This window comes from Dasypus novemcinctus, chromosome 5 (genome assembly GCF_030445035.2).
Source record: "Dasypus novemcinctus isolate mDasNov1 chromosome 5, mDasNov1.1.hap2, whole genome shotgun sequence".
In the NCBI taxonomy this organism is placed as follows: domain Eukaryota; kingdom Metazoa; phylum Chordata; class Mammalia; order Cingulata; family Dasypodidae; genus Dasypus; species Dasypus novemcinctus.
Genome location: NC_080677.1, coordinates 37,175,675 through 37,201,774, shown reverse-complemented (window position 1 = coordinate 37,201,774; position 26,100 = coordinate 37,175,675). Strand labels below are relative to the sequence as shown.

The 26,100-nt window shown below is 40.4% G+C and overlaps 1 protein-coding gene across 4 annotated transcripts in view; it reads right to left on the bottom strand.

The window, feature by feature from the left end:
• RAPGEF5 (Rap guanine nucleotide exchange factor 5) overlaps nt 1-26,100 on the bottom strand; it is a 232,817-nt gene that overhangs the window by 181,934 nt on the left and 24,783 nt on the right. For all 4 annotated transcript variants that reach the window (XM_058296892.2, XM_004461331.5, XM_023589624.3 and 1 more), the window contains exons 2-5: nt 14,828-14,878; nt 13,210-13,313; nt 7,379-7,500; nt 5,140-5,308 (exon numbers count right to left, since the gene is read on the bottom strand). In XM_058296892.2, the coding sequence (XP_058152875.1) occupies nt 5,140-5,308; nt 7,379-7,430 (221 nt within the window). In that variant the 5' untranslated portion in view covers nt 7,431-7,500; nt 13,210-13,313; nt 14,828-14,878. The remainder of the gene's footprint in view (nt 1-5,139; nt 5,309-7,378; nt 7,501-13,209; nt 13,314-14,827; nt 14,879-26,100) is intronic.

The window sequence follows — 26,100 nt, the reverse complement described above, 5'->3', positions numbered from 1 at the left end:
AGACAACCCCTACAACAACCCAAGCATGGACACATCGAAGCAAACCAGAAGACACAGTGTAGTTAGGAGAAGGGCCTGAGCTCTGGTCTGCCAAGCCAAACCTTTGTTCTGTGTGGTGTGGACAGACTCAAGCATCCACATGCCCCACCCCAAGGCTCAGCCATAAGGTTGGAATTAGGACAGATCGGGGTAGGAAGTTTGTGAGAGGCAGCTCTTCCAGCAGAGGTCAAGTGGGGGAACAAGATCCCTGCAGGGGAAGTGGACTTGGCCCAGTGGTTAGGGCGTCCGTCTACCACATGGGAGGTCAGCAGTTCAAACCCCGGGCCTCCATGACCCATATGGAGCTGGCCCATGTGCAGTGCTGATGCGCACATGGAGTGCCGTGCCACGCAGGGGTGTCCTCCGCGTAGGGGAGCCCCACACACAAGGAGTGCACCCCATAAGGAGAGCCACCCAGCGCCACAGAAAGTACAGCCTACCCAGGAATGGTGCCGCCCACATGGAGAGTTGACACAAGATGACGCAACAAAAAGAAACACAGATTCCCTTGCCACTGACAACAACAGAAGTGGACAAAGAAACAAGACGCAGCAAATAGACACAGAGAACAGACAACCAGGGCGGGGGGTGGGGAGAAAGGGGAGAGAAATAAATAAATAAATCTTTAAAAAAAAAAAAGATCCCTGTGAGAGCCAGAGCCAACCTCAGGAGAGTGAGCAATGCCAGCACGAGGGAAGGACCGGCCAGGGAGCGCCACCAGGCACTGGAAGACCCCTAGGCACTGGTTGAGCTACACCAGCCCCAGGCTCCACTGCAGACACCAACAGAGTCCAAGGCCAGGGGCTACTCCGGGGGCACTAGGGAGCCGACTGCCCATCCATTTGGCAAGGCCAGTGAGGACGGGACGGGATAACCTGACAGGATAGCCTCCTTGGCAGAGGTCCAAAGGAGTGTTCCACTCCTCCATGTACCCAGAGGCTGTCCTGCAGAGGAACAGGGAAGGGACACACAGACACTGAGCTCTTTCACCACACTATGCTAGACAATTAACTAAAGGGACTTAAAAACTACTGCATCCAAATAATTTCACTGGTTTAGATTAAAACCATCCTACCCAGCAGGATGGAGGCTCACATAGTCAGCAGACCCATCAGAGAAAAACAGAGATGCTACATTTTTCTTCACATATCTGAGTGGAACATGAGTTAAATTTTCGCAGCCCTCTACATCTTTCCAAATAACAGCATAAACGTTGACTGTGGTGTAATTGGTAGAACATAATTTTATGTTTTGAAGCTTCTTAGACTTGGTCTATTTGTTGTTGTTTTTTTAAATTTATTTCTCTCCCCCCCTCCAGTTGTCTGTTCTCTGTGTCCATTTGCTGTGTTTTCTTCTTTATCCGCTTCTGTTGTTTTCAGCGGCATGGGAATCTGTGTTTCTTTTTGTTGCGTCATCTTGCTGTGTCAGCCCTCCGTGTGTGCAGCGCCATTCCTGGGCAGGCTGTACTTTCTTTCGTGCTGGGTGGCTCTCCTTACAGGGCGCACTCTCTGCACATGGGGCTCCCCTACACAGGGACACCCCTGTGTGGCATGGCACTCCTTGCACACATCAACACTGCACATGGACCAGCTCCACACGGGTCAAAGAGGCCCGGGGTTTGAACTGCTGACCTTCCATGTGGTAGACGGATGCCCTAACCAGTGGACCAAGTCCGCTTCCCGATTTGATCTAGCTGGAACACTGCCATCTGCACCCTGGCAAGCTGGGACCTGCCTTATCAGCAGTTGAATTGAAATCATCAAGCTTTCTCATATCCTAAATTCTCAAACTAGTTAGTGCTAGAGAGAGACATCTTGCTAAGTCTTAAAGGAATTATTAGGCTGCATTCTCCTGTTACTTCATCATTCCTTGCCACTCTTCGGGACCCCCATAAAAAAGAAGAGTTAGAAAAAATACATTTTGGGTGACTGGATTTGGCTTTCAGTCTGAAGGAGAGACCATGATTGTTCCTTTCCCCCAGAAACAGTTAACCTGAACAACTGATTCACTCACATCTTTCAAATTATCAGCTTGTCTTGGATATAAAAGTTATTTTGTACAGGATTTTTTTTCTAGCCTTGAAACCTGAAGCCGTTTCATTTTCTTCTCCTGTTTTAAGCATTCTCTTTTAAATAAAATCTTTTCTTCTTATTCTTTTTACAATGCGTTTGTACACAGCAGAATTGTATTACATAGAGATACTTCCCTTGCATCATTTTAAAGACACTTAGAGAGAAGACAGCAAATTATAGGGGCTTAATGTAGAATTGTATAGGCAAACCACAGGCAAATCATAGTGGCCTTCAGGTATCAAAAAGCTTATTAAAAGAACCACAGGCTCGTGTTTTCATCGCATGAATGGACACTGTTGGTTAATGGATCGTGAGGGCTGCAGAGGGCCTTTCAGTAGGAAGAATAAAAGTGAGGCAGCAGATGACTAAAGATGACGTAGAAAGTGGGAAAATTTTTGATATGAACATCAAGAGCACAAGTTTCCAAAAACAAAATCAGTGTAGACTGGAGACATCACGGAAGCTTTGTGCTCAAGGTAGGACTTGGGCTCCCCCTTGAGGGGAGGGTAGAATTTGAATAGACAAGGGAAAAAAGGCAGTGGATAGAGCAGGAACATCTCCGTGGCTTGAAGTAAACGCGGGACGGTGGGGGCGAGAAAGAAGGAAGTGTGCGGGTTCCAGTGGGAGCTACGCCGGGATCACGCGCATGGGACTGCAGGAACAAGGGTGAAGACACAAATGAAAGAGGACAACATCCCCAAAATTTATCCTCAGTCTGGATCATCTACAGCTTGGCTGTCCAAATTCAACCAGAAACATTCTCTCTAGGAAGTTCGCTTATAACTCCAGTATAAGAAAAAAAAAGTTTCTCTCTCTCCAGAAAGACTTGCAGTGGTTGAGTAATTTTGTTGTTGTATTTAGTACTTATGATATGGGGCAGAGAGGTCCACAGCTCCCCAGTGACAACTTTCATGTAGGAGTCAGCTACCTCTCATATGTGTACATTCACACGGATGGAGAAAACCTACGATAAACATAGCATGCTACAGTGAGTCTCAGCTGCAGAGCCACACCATTTGTGTTCATGATCAGTGTGGCAAAAGATTCAAGTAACCTGAAGTTAATATTAAGACCCATGTTTAAACAATATTTTTATTTTCAGAAACTAGAGCAGACTCTGGTTTATCCCTATAATGAATTCCTCTTGGCTGCTGCTATTCTAATATGCTTCCTAAAGTGGGGGAACAAGTTTATTTCAGTTGCCCGTATGCCTCTGTTAATCTGGGTATGCCCATGGGGTAGCGCACCCCACCCCACCTTGTGTGCAGGATAGGAAAGTGGTTGAGAAGAGACTGCCAGACAATGCCAGTCCCACAGAGTCAGAGCAAGTAACAGCCACCTACAGTTTAAAAGCACACCACTCTTTCTTAGAAAGCTCGTCAAAGTTGATCGAATGTTCCTCAACTTTTCTCAGGATACTTCTGACCTATATTTAGAGCATATTATACTGAAGAACATTTTCATTCCTCAGACTAATTGAGGGATACATTATATTTGAATGTTTTTTAACCATTGCAAGGATTTCTTTAAATGAGGGTGGGAGGGTAGGGAAATTCATAACCATCTCAGTGCTCAGTCTAACATTTCTATAGCTTCTGTTCGTAACTTCTCAAAAGGGGAAGTTAGAATGACCCCTACAGCTTCAGGAGACACAATCTAGCAGGTGTTATCAGCATGGGTGTTAGAGCCAGACAGCCACGTATTCAAACCCCAACATTCCCTTCACCAATTGTGTGGCCTTGGGTCAGTTACCTGACGTCTGTGCCTCAGTTTTCTCACAAAACAGGGATAATAAGAGTATCTGTCTTATATAATTCATCTGAAAATGTAGCAATGAATATTAAGCATTTAGCACAGTGCCTGACATAAAATACATTCTCTACAATCAATCTTTCTATTAGCATAGTGTGTCATTAATATTCTGACACTTATATTCTTTTCCTAAAAATAACCTGCATTAATTATTCAGTATTAATTACCATTTTTAAACTATGATGAGTAACTTATCTTTGTTATGGTTATAGGTATTTCTCTTTGAATCTACTTTCTTACCTATGAGATGAGGTCAGTACCATTTGCCCTGCTAATCTCACAAAACGAAAAGAGTCAACAGTATGTAAAAACTGAACAGTCTATATATGTAGAAGATTATTAATTGAAAATTTAATCTGCAAGTCATAATACTGAGATAAGCCTGTCATCATTGCCATGGATAAACAAAGGCATGTGCCATACCATGACTTGAATTCTGCTCCCATATCTTCCCTAATTAATGAATTCATTTTAATCATATGATGATTCAGTATCTTCATGTGATAATGATTCACATGTTTTAATTTGCCAAATGTTGCTTCTATATTATTTTCGAAAATGTCTGTTGAGCTCTTTCTTACTAAAGGAAAGTCACGACTTGGATACTGGATAAGATGCGAGTTATTATTTTATTCCAACTTGAGTCAAATCACATGTTAATTCCTATTTTAGATCATCTACTCATATAGAGATGATAAATCAGAAGCAGCTGGCAGGGTATGGGATTTGAATCCCAATTCAGTCATTTATTAGCTGTATTTAATTTTCAACAATCTGTTTTACCTTCCTGAACTCGCATCTGAAAAATGGGAATAGAATCACTACCTCTTCTTTTCCAATTTTTGCTACTTCTTTATTAGATTTGTCTTATAAACAAGTTCGTTAGCATATAAGACAAACATTCTGCAGAATTCTGCAAAGGAAACTAGGAGGGGCAGGCTTCCCTGGTATGATATAACACAACGCATCTCAATGACAGAGGCTAAGGGGTCTTCCTCCTGAGAACCCTTGGAATTTGGGAAGAGTTGGTAGACCCAACTCCCCAACCAGGCTCTACTCAAAGGTTAATTCCTCCACTGGTGACATGGGGTATCTTAATTTCCTATTTACAACCACCTCTTTAAAAAGATAGTGATCATAAAGGGTAGGGCACAGTCCCTGGTATACACAAATGTTCTCTAAGTGAGAATAACGTAACAAAGAAAGATCTACTTACAGTTCACAGATGCCAGCTCTAGAGGGGATGAGAGGCACAAGTTGCAGCAAAAGTTTGACACCATTTTGCCATTCTTCTTCTCTTTCAAATTCACAGTATAGGTAGCTACATTCATCAGATGAAAACTGGTAGAACACATAGGTATCTTGGAAGTATAAATGCTGGTCCACTGTTGGAAACAAAAGAGATGTGGGTTGCTTTTTGTTTTCTTTTCTTTTAAAATTTGATTGTGGTAACATATATAAAACTCAAAATTTCCCTTTCTATCTACTTTCAAGTATATAATGCAATAGTATTAATGATATTCACAATGTTGTGCCACCATCATTGCTGTCAATTACCAAAACTTTTTCATCACCCAAAGCAGAAACTCTATACCCATGAAGCAACAACTCCCTAATACCCTGCATTCCCGCAGTAACCTGTAATCTACTTTCTGTCTCCATGACTCTGAATATTCTACATATTTCATGAAGTGAAATCATACAGTGTTTGTCCTTTGGTCTGGCTTATTTCACACAACATGATGTCTTCAAGGTTCATCGATGTTGTCACTTGTATCAGAGCTTTATTCCTTTTTACACTGAGTAATAAATATCCCATGGTATGTATAGACCACATTTTCCTTCTCCAGTCATAGACTGATGGGCCCTAGGGTTAACAATTAACAATTGCCTTTTGGCAATTGCGAATAATGCGACTATGAGCCTCAGCGTGCAAATGCCTATCTGAGTCTCTGCTTTTAGTTCTTTTAGGTATATATATACCTACAAGTAAAACTGCCGAGTCCTATAGCAATTCTATGTTTAACTTTCTGATGAACTGCCAAACTGTTTTCCACAGTGGCAGAACCATTTTATGGATCAGTTTTTTAAAGCATATTAAGTAGAGAGTCATAAACCAAATAATAAATTGGAAGCCCTAATAATTATTAGGAAGAAACCAGAGGAAGGACTATAATTATGTTCTAAGCCCATTCATGTTCACAACCCCATTACATTGAAAAGGATTTACTGGACAGTCTATTTTTATTACTTGAAGCTTTGGCCAGCATATGCATTAAACACATATATTTATATTGTGAGATGTGTGAAGACTCAAAAGTAATTAAAAAAGGGTGTTGAAAAATATTTTTACGACCAAAAGCAAACTAATACAGCTTATTAGTTGAATGGTACCCAAGTGCAAGGAGCACTTCTGTCCCCAAGGGGCATCTGGCAATGTCTGCAGACATTTTTGGTTGTCACAGCGGGGAGATACTACTGGCATCGAGTGGGTAGAGGCCAGGGATGCGGCGAAGCTTCCTACAATGCACAGCACACAAACAGAATCACCCAGCACAACATGTCAGTGGTCAAGGTTGAGAAACCCTGTTTTAAAGCGATCAAGAACTGGAGACTTTTTCACAAAACATTAACTCAAAATACGTATGGTAACCGCACGCCTGAACCTAGCAAGTGAGTTGATAATATTCCATTTCTCCAAGGTAAACTGATTTTCTAAATAAGGTAATATTGTCAACTCTCTGAGAAGATTACACCCACATCCTCAACTGTACTATTCATTTACAGAGGCACAGGAGTAAGGCTTCCTGAGCCTCACTATGTTCTCTGGTGCTCAATATTTATTATCTCTAGAAGTAAAGCCCTTTCCCCCTCCTCCAGTGACTAACTAGAACTAAGGGACGGAGCTAAATAAGGAATCCAGATAGCTTGGCTTCTAGTCCTTTGCTTCCCTGGGCTCACCTACGAAAAGACATATCACCAATTTAGTTTCTCATTATCTATTTTCTGTTCTGTTCAAACAGCTAATTTTCATAGCTTATATCTCTAATTGTTCATGATTACTAAGTCTGATTAAAATGGCATACACATTCCAATCATACAATCAGTTTCTGAAGATAAGTCACACAATTAGAGCAACTAAAGGTATAAAAGAAAAAAAAGTCTGTGAGCAGCATTTTGAGTCGAGAAGGGAAGGGGTAAACAAAAGTTTCTTACAGGTATCATCAGTCTATGGCTCAGCAAGTACCTGGTTATTTTTTACAAAAGGTGTTAGATAAATAACGGAATAAAAAAATGACCTGTCATTTTTACTTATAAAATAAGAGGAATGCAAATATTTGCATGCAAAAAACAACTTCCACCAAGCTTATAACATTCTCTAGAAAACATGTACATTTTGGTCTGATATCTTAATAAAATATTCATGCTATGTCTTCAAAACATTTTGTACTAACCTGATGACATAATTCCCATATCCAGTAGGAGCTGCCAGACTCCTACAGCCATAGATCTGCATTCGACAAAAGAGCAGTGTTCTAGAAGCCAGTCTACCAGTTCTGATCCAACGCAGCTTCTCCTGGACAAAAGAAAAGTCATTCACTGTAAGGCAGTGTTGACACTAATTTGCAAAAATGTTGATACTTATTACCATTCTTTTCATGTGTTTGCTCTTTGAAAGAAGAGAACCAAGAATAAATGATAGACGTCTTATTCATCCTTTGTATTTTAGCTCTAAGTGTCACTTCCTTCATATTTTAGTTCTAAATATAATTTCATTAGGGAAATAGATATACTTTTCATTCAAAGCACTTAACATTTAACAATTATATATCTTTTCAAACGAATAATATCTGCTTCCCTCACTAGAAAATAATTCCATGAGAACAGGAACTTTGTATAACTCATGTTAAACCTCCAACAATTAGAACAGTCCACAGTAGGTACATAATAAGTTCTCAAAAACAAACAAACAAACAAACAAAAACCTTGTTTGAAGAAATGAAGGAGTAAATTTAGTAGTCTTTATTATAATGAAGTTAAAGTTACTGTCTTGGTTAAGACATACACCTCAAGCTGCTGATCAGGAACTTTGTTTCAACCACTGGCACACTTTTATCTAGTCCCTTTAAGATCAAAATAATTCCAAGAAAGTTAGATAAAGTTGGAACCACAGTCAATGGTATAGAGGTTTGTTTGTTACTCTTCAGAGATTAAACCCTAAAACTTGTCTCAAAGAACAATAAATTTGACTGCTCATCTTTTAAATTAATCTAATCAACCTAATCAAGAAGCCTTAATCATAAACCTATAAACCTCAGTGCGTTTGATGGATTCTACTGACCACACACAAGAATTCATCTCGAAAAGTTGTCTTAAAATATATAACTATATTCAAACAGTGCCCTGATTTGACTCACGTCTACTTTTCCATCTTTATCAGTCTCAGATGAAAAACAAAAATAAAACTGTCTGAAATACATCTTTTTTATTTGCAGAAATTTCAATGAATCACAGTTTGCCTCCTAAGAATATGTCATCAAAATGCTTTAAAAAATGATGTGCCATATAAATGGCTATCTTTTTCTATACATGGTATTTGAGGACTAAGAGAAGTCAATATTATTTGTATTCCTAAAATGGAAAAAGATTGCCTGTTTTGCTATATCTGGTTATTGGCATAGCCAGAATACCACCAACACTTCAGAATTCACTGAAACCAACAATATGAAGAAATGCCATGAGTTACTACATTTTTCGGGTACAGAAAAAGTAAGGTTCCAAACTTTTTTGCTGAGATATTTGATCAAATTAGATTTTGGTAAAGCATCACTTTTTTTTGTTTTTTAATAAAGCACCATTATATGAAAGGCATTATAAGGCAATGAAGCCTATTTTGTCATGTTCAGTTACAGGTTGTTAGCATTAAGACATCAGAAAGATCGACAGTCAAATAAATGGATGTTTTTTTAAACAAAATGGGAGAAGCAGTCACAACAAAACAGGCAATTAGACCAAAGCAGTCAATACTAACTTCTAATTCTATAGGACTCCTTTCATGTTATAGGCTCAAAGTGTTAATTAACGAATTAATTCCTCAACACCTCTGTCAATTAGCCAGTATCTTTGGCTAATAGGCTAATCTCGTAAAGAGCTTTTGTCCCATGGATGAAATAGTATCTCTTAATCCATATTCTCCATTCTCCGAACAAGACTGCTCCTCAGCCTGCTTTGGTGTCTAGCATCAAGTATGGAAGGACACAACAGAATATTTACTAAACAAGCTACACTGCCAAATTTAAAAAGTGGCCAAATGGATACAGCTGCTTGTTTGTTCACAGGTGATGGAGAAGTTTCTTAGACTGAGGTTTCTCAAAATTGTGCTTAGGAGTCACCGGGGGACCTTGCTAGGCTGCAGATTCTGATACAGCAGGGCTAGCGGGACTGAGACTCCACGGTTCTAGGCTCCCGGTGACACTGGCGATCAAACTGGGTGTGGCGAGGCCCTCCCGTCCCCCAATCCCCTGCCCTCTCATTGGGAACGGCTCACTCTGTTTTGGGGGACAAGGGCTCTGAATCAATATGCTAGAGCACAGTATTGCCCGAAGGACATAAATTACTAGCTGGGCCCCACTCTTAGGACATGCTCCTGTCTCAGGTGCTATGATCCCTCTCTAGCCCAACCCCTAACTTTATCAGGTCCCTTCAAACCATTTTCAATGATCCACGTGGCCCAACTGAAACACTAGGGTGAGGACAAACACTGTCATTAATGTCACCAAAGCAAACAAAATGAGGGGAGCTGCCCCTGCGCTTAACTCCTAGTCCAGTGACTTGTTGACCATGTCTACAACACTTGGGTTGAAATACCTGAATCCACAGGACTCAGGGGAGCAGAGAAAACCCGAGACATGGGGTGGGAGCAATCTGAATATGAGGAGCGGATCTTACCCCAGGGTGCGTTCAGCCTCGTTCTGAATCCAGAAACTCCTGAGTACAAGTAGACATAACTACGCTCACAGGCTAGGTGGGAACACTGCTATGGAGGTGATTCGCTCTAAGGCCAAGGTGATTGCTGTGACAGAGCACGCATTTTAATCTCTGAAGTTGAACATTTGGCTTCTTGTGGCCTCCTTCTCAGGTTGCATTTTTAGCCAATTAATTCATGGCAGTGCAGATAGGACCCTAACGTCAAATATAAATGGAGTGGTGGTATTTAGTGACATATTTGTGTAAAGGAAATGCCATCTCAGAAATCAGTATGATTCTCCCTTTAATACAAGTACAAAACAGGAAGAAAACATTTCAAAGTTTTCAAAGTGAATTTTCCCACGGTCTGTGGGAACCTCTTTACTTCAATTTACTACCGGACAAATGAAAATGATCTATTCTAGGCAATCTTATTAGCCCTTTGTCTTTAAACTCAGAACCTTAGCCAGTCCTTAGACTGTACTAAAAAAGGAGGTCCTGCTCAGACCATCAGCAACTCGATATAGTGAAACTCGTGTTCTCTCCCCATTTCTACTCCCACTAAACTTTAAATGTGTTAAAATATGTTGCAACTTGGATGGCTGGCTCTTTTTCCCTCCACTTGATGAATGTACAACTGACAATTCCTTTTTCAATCTATTTTCATGAAGATCACAATGAAGAAACGAAACTGGGAACAACAATAGGTTTTACACAGAGCCTTACATGGTAGCTAAAATGAGTCCTTCTGAGCTTGCTCACAAGTAGACCCAAAAACATATACATACAATTTCAGTTTTAAAAAACAAAAGGAAAAATCAGATAGCACATCTAAAAGTGATGCCTTCATATATCTAAAAACCGATGAGGCTCTTCATGGGTAGACCAGCCACAGTCCCTCTTCCTCCTGCCAAGTCTACTTGGCCTTTGCTCTTAACTAGTGGTTCTCAGCTCTTAGTTCAAGAACCCCCCAAGGGGAAGCAGCGAGGAGTCTTGGAACTTTTTTATTTTTCTTTCAAAATACAAGTTTGGGTTTTTATTAGATTGGATTCAATGAAGATCAAATTACATTTTAATATATATAATCAGAACACACATAAAAATAAAACAGGGGAAAGGACTTTTTGTCCTTTGACAACAGTAACTACACAAAAACTTATCAAAAATCAGCTCCATATATTAGAAGCCTAGATGCAAACTTTGAAAGAATACTATGTATGTTTGTATATATTTAAAAAGTTTTGTCGAATGTATTTACTTGCTTCTTGTCAAATTACAAAGCTAGGGTGGATGGATGACAATGCTGCTCCCAGAGGAGTTTCTGTATTTTGTTTTAGTGACACTCATAGAATATTCACCAGTCTTTTAGATTCGTGTTGACAGGAATTTAAGAAGAGACTTAAAGCAACTGCAGCAAGTTTAGAATACTTGCTTTTAAAAGCCTCTATCTAAAATTATATAAGTGATGCTGCATCTTCAAAATTAATCTCTGGGAGCTTTTTAAAAAGAGGTCCACAGGTCCTTAGAGGTAAAAGCACTTTGTAAACTGAACAGATAATGTCTAGCCTAGGTCATAGTCTCAAAACCTATTATTAATTAAATAAAAGACTTTTAAAATGTTAATTCATTGTAGTTTTTCTTCCCAGTGTGTATTTGGGGCTCAATTAAAGGCTCCTTAGTAAACAGTTCTACAGAGTTTTTCATGTTAAAAAAAAAAAAGTTAGTAGTGAGGGATGTTTATTGACTGGAAAGGAGCACTAAATAATTTTGGGGGATGTGAAAATTATATGTTGATATGGACAACAGTTATACAGATGGGTAATAATTAAAAATTCACCAAGTGTACACTTAAGATGGATACATTTTATTGTATGTATATTATATCTCAATAAAAAGGTTGTCTTCTTACTCAAATAGATTGGGAACCACTATCCCCCAAAGCCAGGTAATGACGAAATTTCTTCCCCATTTGTGGCAAATGGGGGAAAAAAACCAGGAATACTGCAGTGAGTTTAGCATAAAGCTAAATTTATTTAGTTTTTTAAAAATGTCCTTTATTCTGAGACCTCTTTTTCTTTTTTTGGTGTCTTTCCTTCTGAGTAATCTTCCTACTCTTTTTTTTTCTTTTACCCCCACCCCCACCCCTTGTGGCTTTTTGCGTGCTGTCTGTTCTCTGTGTCCAGTCAATGTGCGTTCTTCTGTGTCTGCATTTTATTTATTTACACCCCCAGCCCCAGCATTGCAGCTTGCTTGCTGTCTGTTCTCTGTGTCCATTTGCTCTGCGCTCTTCTGTGGTTTTTGATTGCCTCCCTTTTTTTGCTTGCATCACCTTGCTCATTCACCTCTCCCAGGTGCTTGTAGGCGGGGCAGCACTCTGTGGGGCCCGGGCCAGGCAGAGCTCCACAGCGTGCGGGAGAGCCTGCCTTCACAAGGAGGCCCCGGGATGTGAACCCAGGGCGTCCCATATGATAGACGGGAGCCCAAATGATTGAGCCAAAGCTGCTTCCCAATCTTCCTACTCTTTTTGATGTTACACTGTCATTTCTTCAAGAAAGAATAGTGAAAATAAATGGCACTGTTTTTCTTTAAGTTTCACTTCGTAGTTTTCTTTTGATATCATTCAGTGTGGTTCACTTATCTTTTAGAAATGTCTCTATTTAAAAAGCCAATAATCCATACTGGTTTCCATGATATACTTTTTCTTTTCTTTTATCTGCTCCCTGAAATGAGAACAATGTACTCCAAAGTTTCTAAATAACCATTCTCTGGCATCAACTGTACTTAAATAGCAGGCACTAAGCCACCATCCATTCAGATACCTCTGCCTAGTTCACTAGCCAAGGCAGAGAACTGCCAGCCCTGCTCCCACCTGCCCCCAGCCCCTTCGTACTGCGCCTCGGAGGAGGAGGCTCTCGTCTGGGGAGTCGGAGCACAAGGTCTCTCTGCCTACAACCTCCAGGAGTACTCAAAGAGCCTTGATAAAGGGGGACGTACATCCATTAAGGTCCAGTGCAGTACACACAGTAAAAATATCACAGCTCAGAGGAAGCAGAACAGAGATCAGGAAGCCACCCACAATTGTGCCTGTGGATTCCATACTTGAACTTCAAAACCAGAAATCCAGCTGTAAACAAATCCACAGCTAAGTTTAACAAAGAGAACAGTCACCACCAGTATCCTAACCTAAACATACACTTCAAACAAACCCCTCCTCCTCCTGTTATGGTCCATCTCTCTTTGAGTAAGGTTACAATTTTAATACAAGGTTGCTTTTTTTTCTGAAAGAGAATTCTGACAAGGTGTTAGAAAACTGTGTTACCTGTAAAATCCCTTGAGGTTCACTCTGTCCTTTATCAGGTCAGTTGCCTGAACAACAATATTCCTCAGTGCTCTTCCTGCACACGAAGAACTCTCTCCATAAATCTAATTAGAAAAGACAAACATTCACTGTAAATGTAAAACAACAACATGGCAATTTGTGAGCGACCAACCAATAGCCTTCTATCTAGAAAAAAATCATGACCAAGTCCCTAAGCTTAAAACATTTTTGCCTGTATGGCTACACTCCTACTTCTACCTATTTGATTTTATCTTTTTTAAAAATTTTGCTCTGGTCTCCCTATGCTATTAAGCTACAATAACTATTCTCCAAATACTAAGCTGCTTTATTTTAGCTATAATGATAAATAAACTTCTTTAACACAGTTTTCAATGCAAAACATCCATTACTTTTTAATACACCGATTGATCAAGACAGCACATTGAGAACATTTATATAATATATTAAACCTGCCACACTGATAATGTAATCATGTGAAGGTCTTGAAAGATGGGAAAGTAATTTTTTTCCAATCTAGTGAACACCTTCAACTACAACACAGGTTGATAGCTGGCTACTGTCAACTTTACTTTTCAGCGTCACTCAGCTGCAGAGTTCATGATTAATTCTAAGCATTTTGGCTTCATCTATTTCATGGTTCCAACTGTAATATAAATATTTCACTTAACTTTTTTTTTTTCAATTTCCTAATTCCTCCAACTAAGTCCCTGATTCTTGGAGCAGGACAGAAGAACTTCCCTAGAGCTAGAGAAGTCCAGGTGCGACTACATATACTGCCTCCTTCTCTGTAAGTGACCCCTTCCTCCCATGTGGCAGGCTGTTTCATAAACAAAGGAAACTAAGTGAAAAGTGCTGGCTTCATAAGGCAAAGCACATGAAAATGAATATATGTTCAGTGTGGACACTTACACTGTTTTACTTGTTTCTTGGTGCATTCGTTTTGCGTCTACAAAACGTTGTATATATTCCCTCAAAGCAAACAATGTGATAATATATTGATTACTACTTGACAGGGGAATTCAACCCCATCCTTATACTGCTTTTATTTTCTTCTCACCTCCTAGATACAATATTATGGGAACTGAGAAGGATAGGAAATGATTTACTTTTAATATGTGAAAACTATTTTTAAAAAAACAAACAAAACCCCTTCCCAGACGGTGACAGTATTACCCAAAAGAGGGAGGAGGCAGCTGCCGCCTGACTGGTCCTGGCCTCGTGCCACAGTTCATTCCCTCAGCTGTTCAAAAGGCCTTTAACAAGCAGCTACTATGTGCCAGGACCTGTACTAGATGCAGGGGACGCAGGCTGAACAAGGCCGAAGAGGCCCCTGCCCTCACAGAGCTCACGGTTTCCTGTTATTCTAAAAACTGCAATGCTCTGATGACCGATTCCTGAACAGAACACAGTTGAGGCATCTCATCTTCTCTTACCACAAGCACCCAGGACCTGTTCCATTACCACAGCTTCTCAAACACCTTCGGTTGTGCCAAACCCCAGGTGAAGGAGACATGTGGTTAAGGTCAAAGGGAATCGGTATCTACAGAATTTTACACCAAGATTTGTGGATTATTGTTACAAGAGAAGGGAAGCATACCTGGGAAGGAGCATGTTCAAGGTATGGATTGGAAATTCTTCTCGTTAGAGTCTGTTTTGAAAGAAAGAAAGGGGGAGAAATTAGAACCAAAAAGAAATCTTCTTAACCACAAGAGCAAAATGTATGAGAAGGTGACAGGCCCAGGAGTCTTCCATGCTAATACATATATAACACATATACACATGTATTTGTATGGATATGTATATATAAGCTTAACTCTCACACCATAGACCAATGAGATTAGTGTCTTTATTCTCACTAAATGTTAAGTCTCTGGTCACAATTCATACCAGTGGGACAAGATATTTTACTTGAACTGCTCCCAATCTAGACAGCACAAGAGAAAAAAGTAAAATCGAAAAACTGGTGGTTTTTTTTGTTTTTTTTTTTTACTTCTCCCTTCCTTTTAATGCGGTTTTGATTCCATGTCTCCTTTCCTTTTCATTTTACTCCCACCACACAACCCCAGGCCTTTATTATTACACACCTGAACTGCTGCTTCTGCTCTCCAAGGGTTGCCCTTGCCCTCTATGTACGCCCCCTTCAGGCCATCCTGCAAACCTCAACTGAACAAATCTTCCTAAACGGCCCCTTGGTTTCGAGTAGGCCTCTTATTGCTCATGCGCGTGTCAATCCAAACCACCACCGCCACCACATCTCCACCACCCCAGCCTTCTGTGCCCACCACAGTCTGGCTCCAACAGGTTTCTGGAATTCTCTTTCCCCCTACCTGCAGGGTTTCTTTGATTTAGCAATATCTATCTACTCATCAGAAGTACCTGCCACTCATACCCACGCCTCAGCTCACACTGTTCCCCACATTACAAAGCACCCCCCTTTCCTTGAATCTTTCCAGAGTCCTGCCCGAATTCAAAGTCTAATCTGCACAGTTACCTCCTGGGTGAAGCTCCTCCCACCAGCCCACTGCATTTTTCTCCTCTTTGGAGCTGTGTGGTTTTGCAAACATTCAGGTGGCAGCCCCGGGCTGCTCTGTGGTACCAGTTCTCTTTCTGAGCGTGCTTTCACTCCAACTAACCCATAAGCTCCTCGAAGGTGGTGCTGGCAGTTCATACTGCTTTTGCTTTAGCACACAGCCTTGCATAAGGATGTTTATTTTTCCATCCATTTACATATAGATATTTATACGTCTATTTCAACTTAATAAGTATTTGCTGAATGATCTGACCTGTAGGAGCTAATTTTTCCTATCTAACAATCCAGTAAGCAGCACCGTCACCCACATATGCTAAAGTACAATAGGGAACTATTGTCATTTCCCACTGCAGTATGGGAAAAAGCACAGAGAAAGTAACATTTATTAAGCTTCCAACCTATATTTAAAAGCCCTTTACACCTCTATTCCAAGATTTGCTGTCTTTTGAGATTCCTTAGCCTGCCGCCTCCACTTCCTAGAATAATTTGCTAAATTTATGAAACATACCCTGCCAGTCATTGCTTTCAGCATTTGATCTTTCTCCCAAATTTTAGTCTAAGATAGATTCCCTACTCTAATTCTCCCCCACCCCACACGCCTCCTAAATTACTTTTCTTCTATTAAACTGAAATAAATATATTGACTCTTTATTCAGAAATGCTGATTGGTACACTCTGCTAAAGATTTGCAACTTACTTCAAAAAAACTGTTTTTATAAGATAGCCAGGCCATTTTTGTTTTCTATCCATGCTTTCTCATCTTTGTCTAGACCCACTCTTTCCAACCCTTCCTAGGCCTTCTGTCATCTGAGCTTAAATAAGATTTCATTTATTGAAATCCCAAACAAATTGACACTTGTATATGCATCAGATTTATAATAAGATGAATCATCATCCAAAATGACTTTTCCCCTTAAAGAGAGAGACTTTTAAAAATCAATGTGGCAGACCAGAACTGGCAATCTTTATTCATCCAATTGCCAGTATCAGCTCAGTAAAGCAAATGCTTCATATCATCTAGTTAAAAAGAAAGCTTTTATATACCCTATACACATACCCTGGAGAACTCCCTCCCAACCATCAATGACACCACACACCAGTGCTCCTCTCCTGTCATAGTTGAACCCCTCTGCAATCCAAAACTTCTTCAAAAAAGGAGCCTAATAAATTGCCAAATTCAATTAGTAGGAAAATGAAATAGTAACGATAGGTTTAATGATTAGAAATAGAATACAAACTAACTTAGAAAAACTAAAATAAAAAATAAATTGGGGTATTAAACAATGAAAAATATCATAAAACTTTGTTTTTGACATTTTGCTTTTCATCACTGTAATAGGTGTATTTGTTGGGTATTGTCATAGTAGGTAGAGTTACACACGACAACTGAGGGAATGCTGAGTTCCTAGCTGGGAGAGCTCTGTCACATTCCCCAATGGAACAGCAAAAATTCCCCAAGTGCAAGGGCAAAGACCATGAAGAAGGATGGTCCAATGATGGGCCCTTGATACTGATGGCTATGCTTATGAAACTGTGTGCTTGAAATTTCAACTAGGCCTAGAGCTGCAGGGTGCCTAAGAGTTACCTCCTGAGAGCCTCCATGTTGCTCAAATGTGGCCACTCTCTAAAACTCAGCATGTAAATGCATTACCTTTCCCCCAGCATGGGACATGACTCCCAGGGATGAGCCTTCTTGGCACTGAGGGATTACTACCAATCACTAGCTGGTGACCAACTAGAAAACCTTGGGGAAGCAGACTTGGCCCAGTGGTTAGGGCATCCATTTACCACATGGGAGGTCTGCGGTTCAAACCCCGGGCCTCCTTGACCCGTGTGGAGCAGGCCCATGCGCAGTGCTGATGCACACAAGGAGAGCCGTGCCATGCAGGGGTGTCCCCGCGTAGGGGAGCCCCACGTGCAAGGAGTGTGCCCTGTAAGGAGAGCCGCCCAGCGCGACAGAAAGTGCAGCCTGCCTAGGAATGGCGTGGCCCACATGGAGAGCTGACACAACAAGATCACACAGCAAAAAGAAACACAGATTCCCATGCCTCTGACAATAACAGAAGCGGACAAAGAGCATGCAGCAAAATGGACAGAGAACAGACAACTGGGGGGGGGGGCGGAAGGGGAGAGGAAAAATGAATAAATAAATCTTTAAAAAAAAAAAAGACCTTGAATAAAAGGGGGAAATGGCAAAGACAAATGAGTTTACATGGCTAAGAGACTTCAAAATGAGTCCACAGGTCATCAGTGGGTTGCACTTATGCACATCTCAGCAGGATCCCAGAGACAGCCAAAGTAGATACAACCCCAGGTACTGGTGTTCCTGAGGGCTGCAGAGACACACAGGTTCCATGGTCATAGCAGATGGCTCCGGAGGTCAGTGCCTTATCAGTGGGTCCTACTTTGGAATTTGTGCTCCTCAGTGTGATGGAGTTGGACTCAGATGTGATCTTTCTACATGTGCCTCTTCTGTTACTTTTACTGAACCTGTGGTTGGCGCTGGGGTTGGTGTATACTCAGGAGACGCGAATCTCTAGATTGTCCATGTGCCAGCTGGGCCCTGAGCCTCAGCAGAGTTGCAGCACCAACTCTCCAGTTCGTTGAACTTACCCAGGTCAGCTAACAGGGAGGTGAGGATGGCCAACCACCACACCACAGAACTGAGAGTGTCTACAACTGCAAGCACAAGAATCACATCCATCAGCCATGTGGGATCTAAGTCCCCTCTCAATTTAGAGGTGGAGTGGACATCACCATCCCAGGATCCACAGGACTGAGGAATAAAATATGGATTAGAGTGGACTTATTGGTGTTCTACTATAGAACTAAGGTGACTCTAGCAATGGAAGAAATTGTATCATTGATGTGGAGACAGAGGCCATGGGAGTTGCTGTGGGCAGGGAGAGGGAAGAAGAGGTGTGATGTGGGGGCATTTTCAGGACTTGGAATTGTCCTGAATGATATTGCAGGGACAGATGCATGACATTATATATCCTGCCATAACCCACTGAATGGATTGGGGGAGAGTGTAAACTACAATGTAATATATAATCCATTTGATGTAGCAATGTTCCAAAATGTATTCACCAAATGCAATGAATGTTCCACAATGATGAAAGAGGTTGTTGATGTGGGAGGAGTGGGTGTGGGGTGTGGGGTATAAGGGAACCTCTCATATTTTTTAATGTAACATTTTTTGTGATCCATGTATCTTTTTAAAAAAGACAATTAAATTTAAAAATTAAATTTAAAAAAAGAAAGCTTTTAGGTAGAAGCAAGTTCTAAAAATATGGGCAGGGACACTTTCACAAAAGAAAGCAAACCACTTGCTTTTCTTTCTGTTGCCAACCTAAATCTGGCTGTCTCAGCACTAGCATTACATGCACATAATTCCACTTAACAGAAACTGCCCCATGGATGGCTTGTTTCAAAAGATGTGTAAGGTGAGTAAATAAAGCAATGGGATTCTTCTACACTGAATAGGTAACAGGGTTAGATAAGCTACTAGCCAACAGGGAATCCACAATAGCAACATAGTAAGAACAGTCTTTTATGGGACACAGGACGTAGATTTGCTGTCAGAAGCTCCCGTGAAGCTACCAGGGGAGCTTTATTTCTTTAACATTCTAACATAGTGATTCTCAAACCTGTCATCTGAGCTCCAGACAGTTATGGTGCTCTTTGTGGAAGGCCATAAAGTACTCATTCATTAAACTGAAGAAAACTAACCTAACTCTGTACTTTCAGAGACCATTTTATGTTAGTTTTCAGTATTGATCAAAAACAGCAAGTTCAAAGACAAGGGAAAAAGAGATTGGAAGAATAGTCCATCCATTACCCCATTTTTACTAGGAATGGGGAAAGGACTGTTACTTAAATTTATCATGTACCAGCTCACAGGAGTTTGAGAATCACTGTTCTAAGCCACCTCACAAATCTCTTTCAGCATTTAACTGCAAGAGTATCACTAGATTACCCCTGAAAATGCACCCCCATTTCAACATTCTTTCCTTAATATATCGTTACTCAGATGTTTTCATCCTATCTTTGAATCTCTTGGTTTTCCTTCTTCACCCAGCCTCCAAGATTTTATATAATTGTTCCTGTGGCAATTTATCTCTATTCATTTCACCTTTACTATGCACCTACTGAGCTCCTTGCTAGGCACTGTGGGAGCTTCCAGAAACCTTCAAATGAACAAGATACCATCCCTGATTTAGAAACCCATTTACTAGAATACCTTCACTCTAAAGGATATTTCATGACCATAAGTTCTATTTCTTGATCCTGATTTTCCTATCAGTTTGTTCTATAATCTAGGATACACTTAAAGTAGGGTATTTTCTCAAATGATTATCATCACAATATCTCATAAAAACGAAGTCCAGACAAGGCAATAGCTCTTTTTTCCCCCCTTATTTCCAACCTCCTAGAATTACTTAGGCTAGATGCAAGGACTCTTTCATGAAAAACACATACCATAGAGAGAAGAGTAGCAACACAAATGAAATTAGGTTTTAATTCAAATTTATTTCCACCCCTTTCCATTTTAATGAATCACGAAAAATGATTCCCTAAATGATTTCAGTCAAACCTCATATTTTAAATATGTATTAGAAAACTGCAACCCTTTAATCTCCACAAATGGACTTGGAGGGGGAAAATGCTATACCTCAAGAGGATAATTGTTTAGCAACCATAAATTACTTTCATTTTTTCAAGTGGGGCATCACTGAATTTAAATGTCAAGAATCCATGAGTCTGTCTGAACTGAGCATGGAAAACTCATTCCAGAGTTGTTGAAAATATCTTGCTGAACTATGTGACAGACTTAAGGCACGTTTTTCACCAGTTCTTAAAGGAGAGGTCTTCACAATATCCTTAGATTGAGTTAAGTACATAGGTTACTAGCAGATGACAGAAATGAAGGGAGAGTCTGAAATACTTCAATCACCACAGAAGAATGACCTGCCCTATTAAAAACATGAACCTACAAAAGCTACCAAATTTACCAATAACTGGAGAAATCCATTCATGATATGTCTTTCTGTCACCTTCAGCTAGTGTCCCTTTTTCCATTCTGGGTGATCAAGTAGAATATGAACATGGAAATGTAAAATAAACATGCTTGAATTCCTTATGATTTTAAGAAGCCAAAAAGCCTCATAAGCAACTGGTGGTCACATACGACACTCTTATTATAAAACAAGACAATAAGGACTGTGATCCATAAAGCTATCCAAAAGGGCTGTAAGACTGTGGGTAATTTCTAAGCTCCAAAACTTGAGCAAGATTAAACGGGCAGAATCCCAACCAGTTTGTAGGCTTCAGATTTACACTGTCATCACCAATTAAACATAATGAAAACTGGACGGCAGTACAGGGAACTACAACTCTTTCTGTAAGCTGAGGTTGCAATTCACACCCACAACCATTTCCTCAGGGCTCAAATGATGTGCCCATAACAACAGTCAGTCATGGCTACAAAGACTGTTTGTAATAATATCTTCTCAACACAGCATAGCCACACCAAAGTTGATGATGTTCTCGAAATGATATTTTTTCTACCGCACTGATATGTTAAAAAACATATATAGAATGAAAGGGACAGTGACAGAAATGCTTACTGAGCACCTGCTACATTTGAAGTATTTTTCCTTATTAATAATTGCAACCACTTGACCCTACTTTTACAGATAAGAGGTCTGAGGGTCAGAGAAATTAAGTATTTTATTGAAGATTCCAGGACTGGAAAATTACAAAGCCAGGACTGAAACATAATTTTGACTGATTCCAAAGCTACCCTTCTATTGAAACATGACACATACTATTTAACAGCGTATAATAGTTAATAAGTGAGTTTATAGTAAACATTTTGCATGCTTCGTATCACTTATCCTTGAAAAACTATGAGGTAGGTACTATTATTAGTCTTAGTTTGCAGATGACAAAACTAGTCTTGCCTGAGTTCACAAGCTTTACTTTCAGTCATTGCTCCATACATTTTGTAACATAAAATGTGTTGATTTATAAGTAACATGACAAACAAGAATATCTAATTGCATTAAGAAGCCGAAAACAGTAATCTGCTAGATCCAGTGGTTCTCAAACCTTGATTAAATTAGAACTTTCTGGGAAACTTTGAAAACAAAACAAAACAAAAAACAGGTGCCCAGGTCCCACCCCAAATCAAGTGAATTAGAATCTCTAGGGTTGGGCTCTGGTTAATTTTTTCCCAAGCTCTCCAAGTAGTTCTAAACTGCAGCCAGGATTGAATAAAACCGTGTTAGAATAAGTGGCTAAGAATAGCAGTTTGAACTCATCATCCACTTCAACTATGAGTCTTGGAGCACCCTTCAAACATTACCTTCCTCACATACCACGCTGAGTTCAGAAAGAAGAGGAACTACAAGTCATTTTGACCATCAGCACTTTGGATCCGTGGCTGAGACTCAAGTCTGGCTTGTATAGAACAAAGAACCGCTGTTTCAGTAAATCCCACCTTGCCCCCTGTTCATGAGTTTTCTATTTTCTGCATATCCCATTCTAGACATAGCCTTAGGACGAAGTACCTTTATGTCTGCATAATATCTACATACCTTCTGAAAGGATATACCCTTTTGATGGTATCCCACAGCATTAAACTTAATTTTTAGTCTCCATTATTAAGGACTCTATTCTAGTATTAACATGTCTGCCCCATTTAAAAGCTAAAGGAGAAAATGAAAGTTGGTTTGAGGAATATGCATAAATATTTCATAGTCTTACCTGTGAGGGATATAAATGAGCAAGGACCATCAGCTTCAGGGAAAATATACATATTAGGTACAACAGAAATAAACCCTAAAAGCTTCATCAAATTTTACTTTATTCGGTCCTTGGGAAAATATCTTTCTTCTCATTGTGTTTGCAAATAAGAGAAGAGTTTTTCCTGCCCGGGTGGGCGGGTGAGCTTCCCTGGTTAATGAAATCACAGAAAAACCTTTAAAATTTAGGAATCAATTAACTAAAGATTCAGGAACAATGGTTAAATCAGCAAGCCTACTTACCCCAACTTGTCACTGAATCCCTACATGTAGAAACATCAACCCATGCGGTCACACCAAGACTCAAAGATGGACCTTTTCCACAGGAGCCAAAAATCTGGGACAATTTAAATAATGAAAGCATTGGACTATAGCCCATAGAATAAAATATCCATACTGACATAAGATACAAAGAACCTCAGAGATGTAGCACCAGAAAGGACCTCTAAAGATCAATCATCTGGTCCATTCCACATCTCCATCTCAACTATGCTAAATGGATAATAAGTTCTGGTCAAATCCAACTGCCAACTGTTTTTGTGAATGAAGTTTACTGGAACACGGCCATGCCCATTAACTTTCATATGTTCCCTGGCTGTTTTCACACTACCTGAGCAGAGGTGAGTAGTGGTGAGAGAGACTATATGACCCACAAAGCCAAAATACTTACTATCTGACCCTTTACAGAAAAAGTGTGTCAATCCTCTTCAAGATTATCAAATTTTACTACAGAGCAGGAAGAACTCTATAATCTCACTATCAGTGTAGTCCAGTGCTTAACCAGTTATCCATAAGCAGTCTTTTCGTCTTGAACCAAAATTACCTCCCACTAGTATAAGATTATTAGCTCCAATAATGTTTACAGCACATTTTCATCTTTATTTACATAACAGCAAGAAATAGTTCAAACCAGTTTTTGGCTCCTAAGAGTAAAACAATAAAAAATTTAAAAAAGCAATTAGTTTCACTATCTCCTCCTCTTAAATTAGGAAATTGCAGTCTATACCACAAGCTACACAAGTCTAGACTACATAAAACTGATGCCAAGAGTCAAATATGCCAATGTACTAGGTAAGTCCAAACATGTTTCAAACATCTCAATCTTGCACACAATATTCTCTCTGCCTAGAACACCTCCCTGCTCCTAAATTTAAACTCTCAATTAGCTATTTTGATCTGATGAGCACTCAGCAAGCTTTACTAAAATTATGTATAGAATTATATCAGTATAATTGTGTATGAATGGGGCTCCTCTGCTGGGCAGTAAGCTTCTCAGGGGACTGGAATGTATCTCTTCCATCCATCTCCCTAGGACATGGGAGAGTACCCAGCACCGAGCAAGGCCAGGGGAGCCCTAAGCGAATTCTCTGCATACCAAATCAGAATCCTCACCCAAGGTTCCCCCTGGTCAGAAGGGAAAACAGAATGTGGGAGACAGGAAAACCCTCCTACCGGCATCATTCCCAGGGTTTTCACAAGAAGCATTTTTGCACATGGGCTATTTCATTCACCCAGTTCACCCATGAGGGTTAGGTCCTGTTTCCCATACTTGGGAGTCTGGCTTAACCCAAAGTCATGCCTAGCCATTTAGATCTAAGAACAGAATTGGAATCAATCCGTTTTCATCAGGCTCTTGGGACCAGGGTCCTTTCCTAATGGGTACAGAATTTCCATGGGTTTCTATCAGTGGTAATGTTTCACTCCCACCTCTGTTTAAAACTCTACGTACAGTCAATTCTGATGTAAACAAGAGTTTACCTGGACAGTGACAAGTGGAAATCCTGCCATTCACTCTAAATCTATACTATCTCCTAGTTATCACTATTTATCTTGCTTAGTGCTCACAAATCTTTTACTTAATAAGTCATTTTAGAATTTGAGAGGGTCCATATTAACCTTAGCAATCTAAACTCTCCCACGTGTGACTTATAAAATCATGATGCTCACAATTCCAGTGTATGGCACATAGGTTCCCTATAATTTTATAAATACTCCCAACAGCAGGCCTGTAACCCGTGTGCAGAATCTCCGTATCATGGAAGGTAATTTTCTGGCTCCCCTGAAGTCATCAAGAGCAGTTAGGAACTCTATTTCTGTCTGTCTTGCTCTTGATGGAGATAAAAATAGTGTCTCTCATTGGTCAATTTCTTAATTTGCCATTAGAAGTAAACCAATGCCCACCTTCTTTTCTTGCTCTGATCACAGATAATTATTCGCTTTGTTGTCCTTCACTTATTTCACAAGCCCTCGTGTTCCCTGGCACTTGAATCTCACAGGTTTGTGAAACTTTACTGGGTCACATGCCCCTCCTTCCTCTCGCATACATGTCTTTTTTTAAACCTGAGGTCCATCCAAAGTTCACTTATAGCCATGCTGGCTTCTTTCACATCTTTTCACTTCTTTAATACATTCTAACAGTATTGCTATAGAATCAGAATTTCACTCAGTTCCTGGGCCACATTTCCTTTCAATGTTTCCAGCTATGACACCCTAGCTATCACTTCTCTAATTTGTTGGACTTAGGATTTACAATAGGGTCGCTTTCTCCCAAGATCCCCTTTCTATAATGGGAAGTGCGCCATCCGTGTGGTAATGCTTCGTGATGCCAACTTCTTGCCCTGCCTCTATCTTTACACATTCTGGCCCCTTGGCCCTGGTTTAGATTCTCTTAGGCCTCCACTGAATCAGTTCTTTCCAGTCTTCTCACTGAATTATTTCTTCTAAACTACCTAGACATCCTTTATTTTCTCTAATAAGTCACCACTGAGAGTCTTTTTTCAAGCTCTTTTCCCCGCCCCATCTTTCTACTCTGGCACAAAGACCCATAACAGTCCCAGCATACACAGTCAGCAATCCCCTCACACAGGACCAGAAGTGCAGCCCATACCCTAAAAATGGTCAGCTGTCCTGAGATTTAAGGGGCTCTCTAGGCCTCTTTGGTTTCCCCTGGAAATACCCCTATTCAGCAGCAGGCATCAGCGAGTCCCAGTATGTTCTCCCTGCTCTTCAGGGGCCCTCCCAATTGAGGCTCCTGCAATGCTACTAAAACCATGTGGCAAACATCATCTTCCCCTTCAGCCAATGCTGAGATGCTAGTAATAAGCCGTAATCTGCATCCTGACTCCAAGTGTCGTCTGTGGATAAGCAGCATCAGCATCGCCTGGGTGCTTATGGAAAATGCAGATTCCCTGGGTCACCACAGAAGCACCCAATCAGAAGATACGGCTTGACAGGATCCCCCGGTGGGTCACAAGCACAGCAAAGTTTGAGAAGCTCTGATTGATACCACCTAGATAATAAATCTAGCTTCCTGCTGCAAATGTTTCTAAATCACGAAAGCCCCTCAAGGTGTCAAGGGGCGTCCTCCTAAAAAGAATTGTACGGTCAAATGAATAATGAAGGTGCTGCTTCCTCTCTTCTCCCTCCTTTTGTACTCAAAACACACAGAAGCATATTAAAGGCACTAAAGAAGTTCCTCAGCAAATAAATGTGTTTAACTCAACAATTCTGGAACACATCCAACCAAGGAAT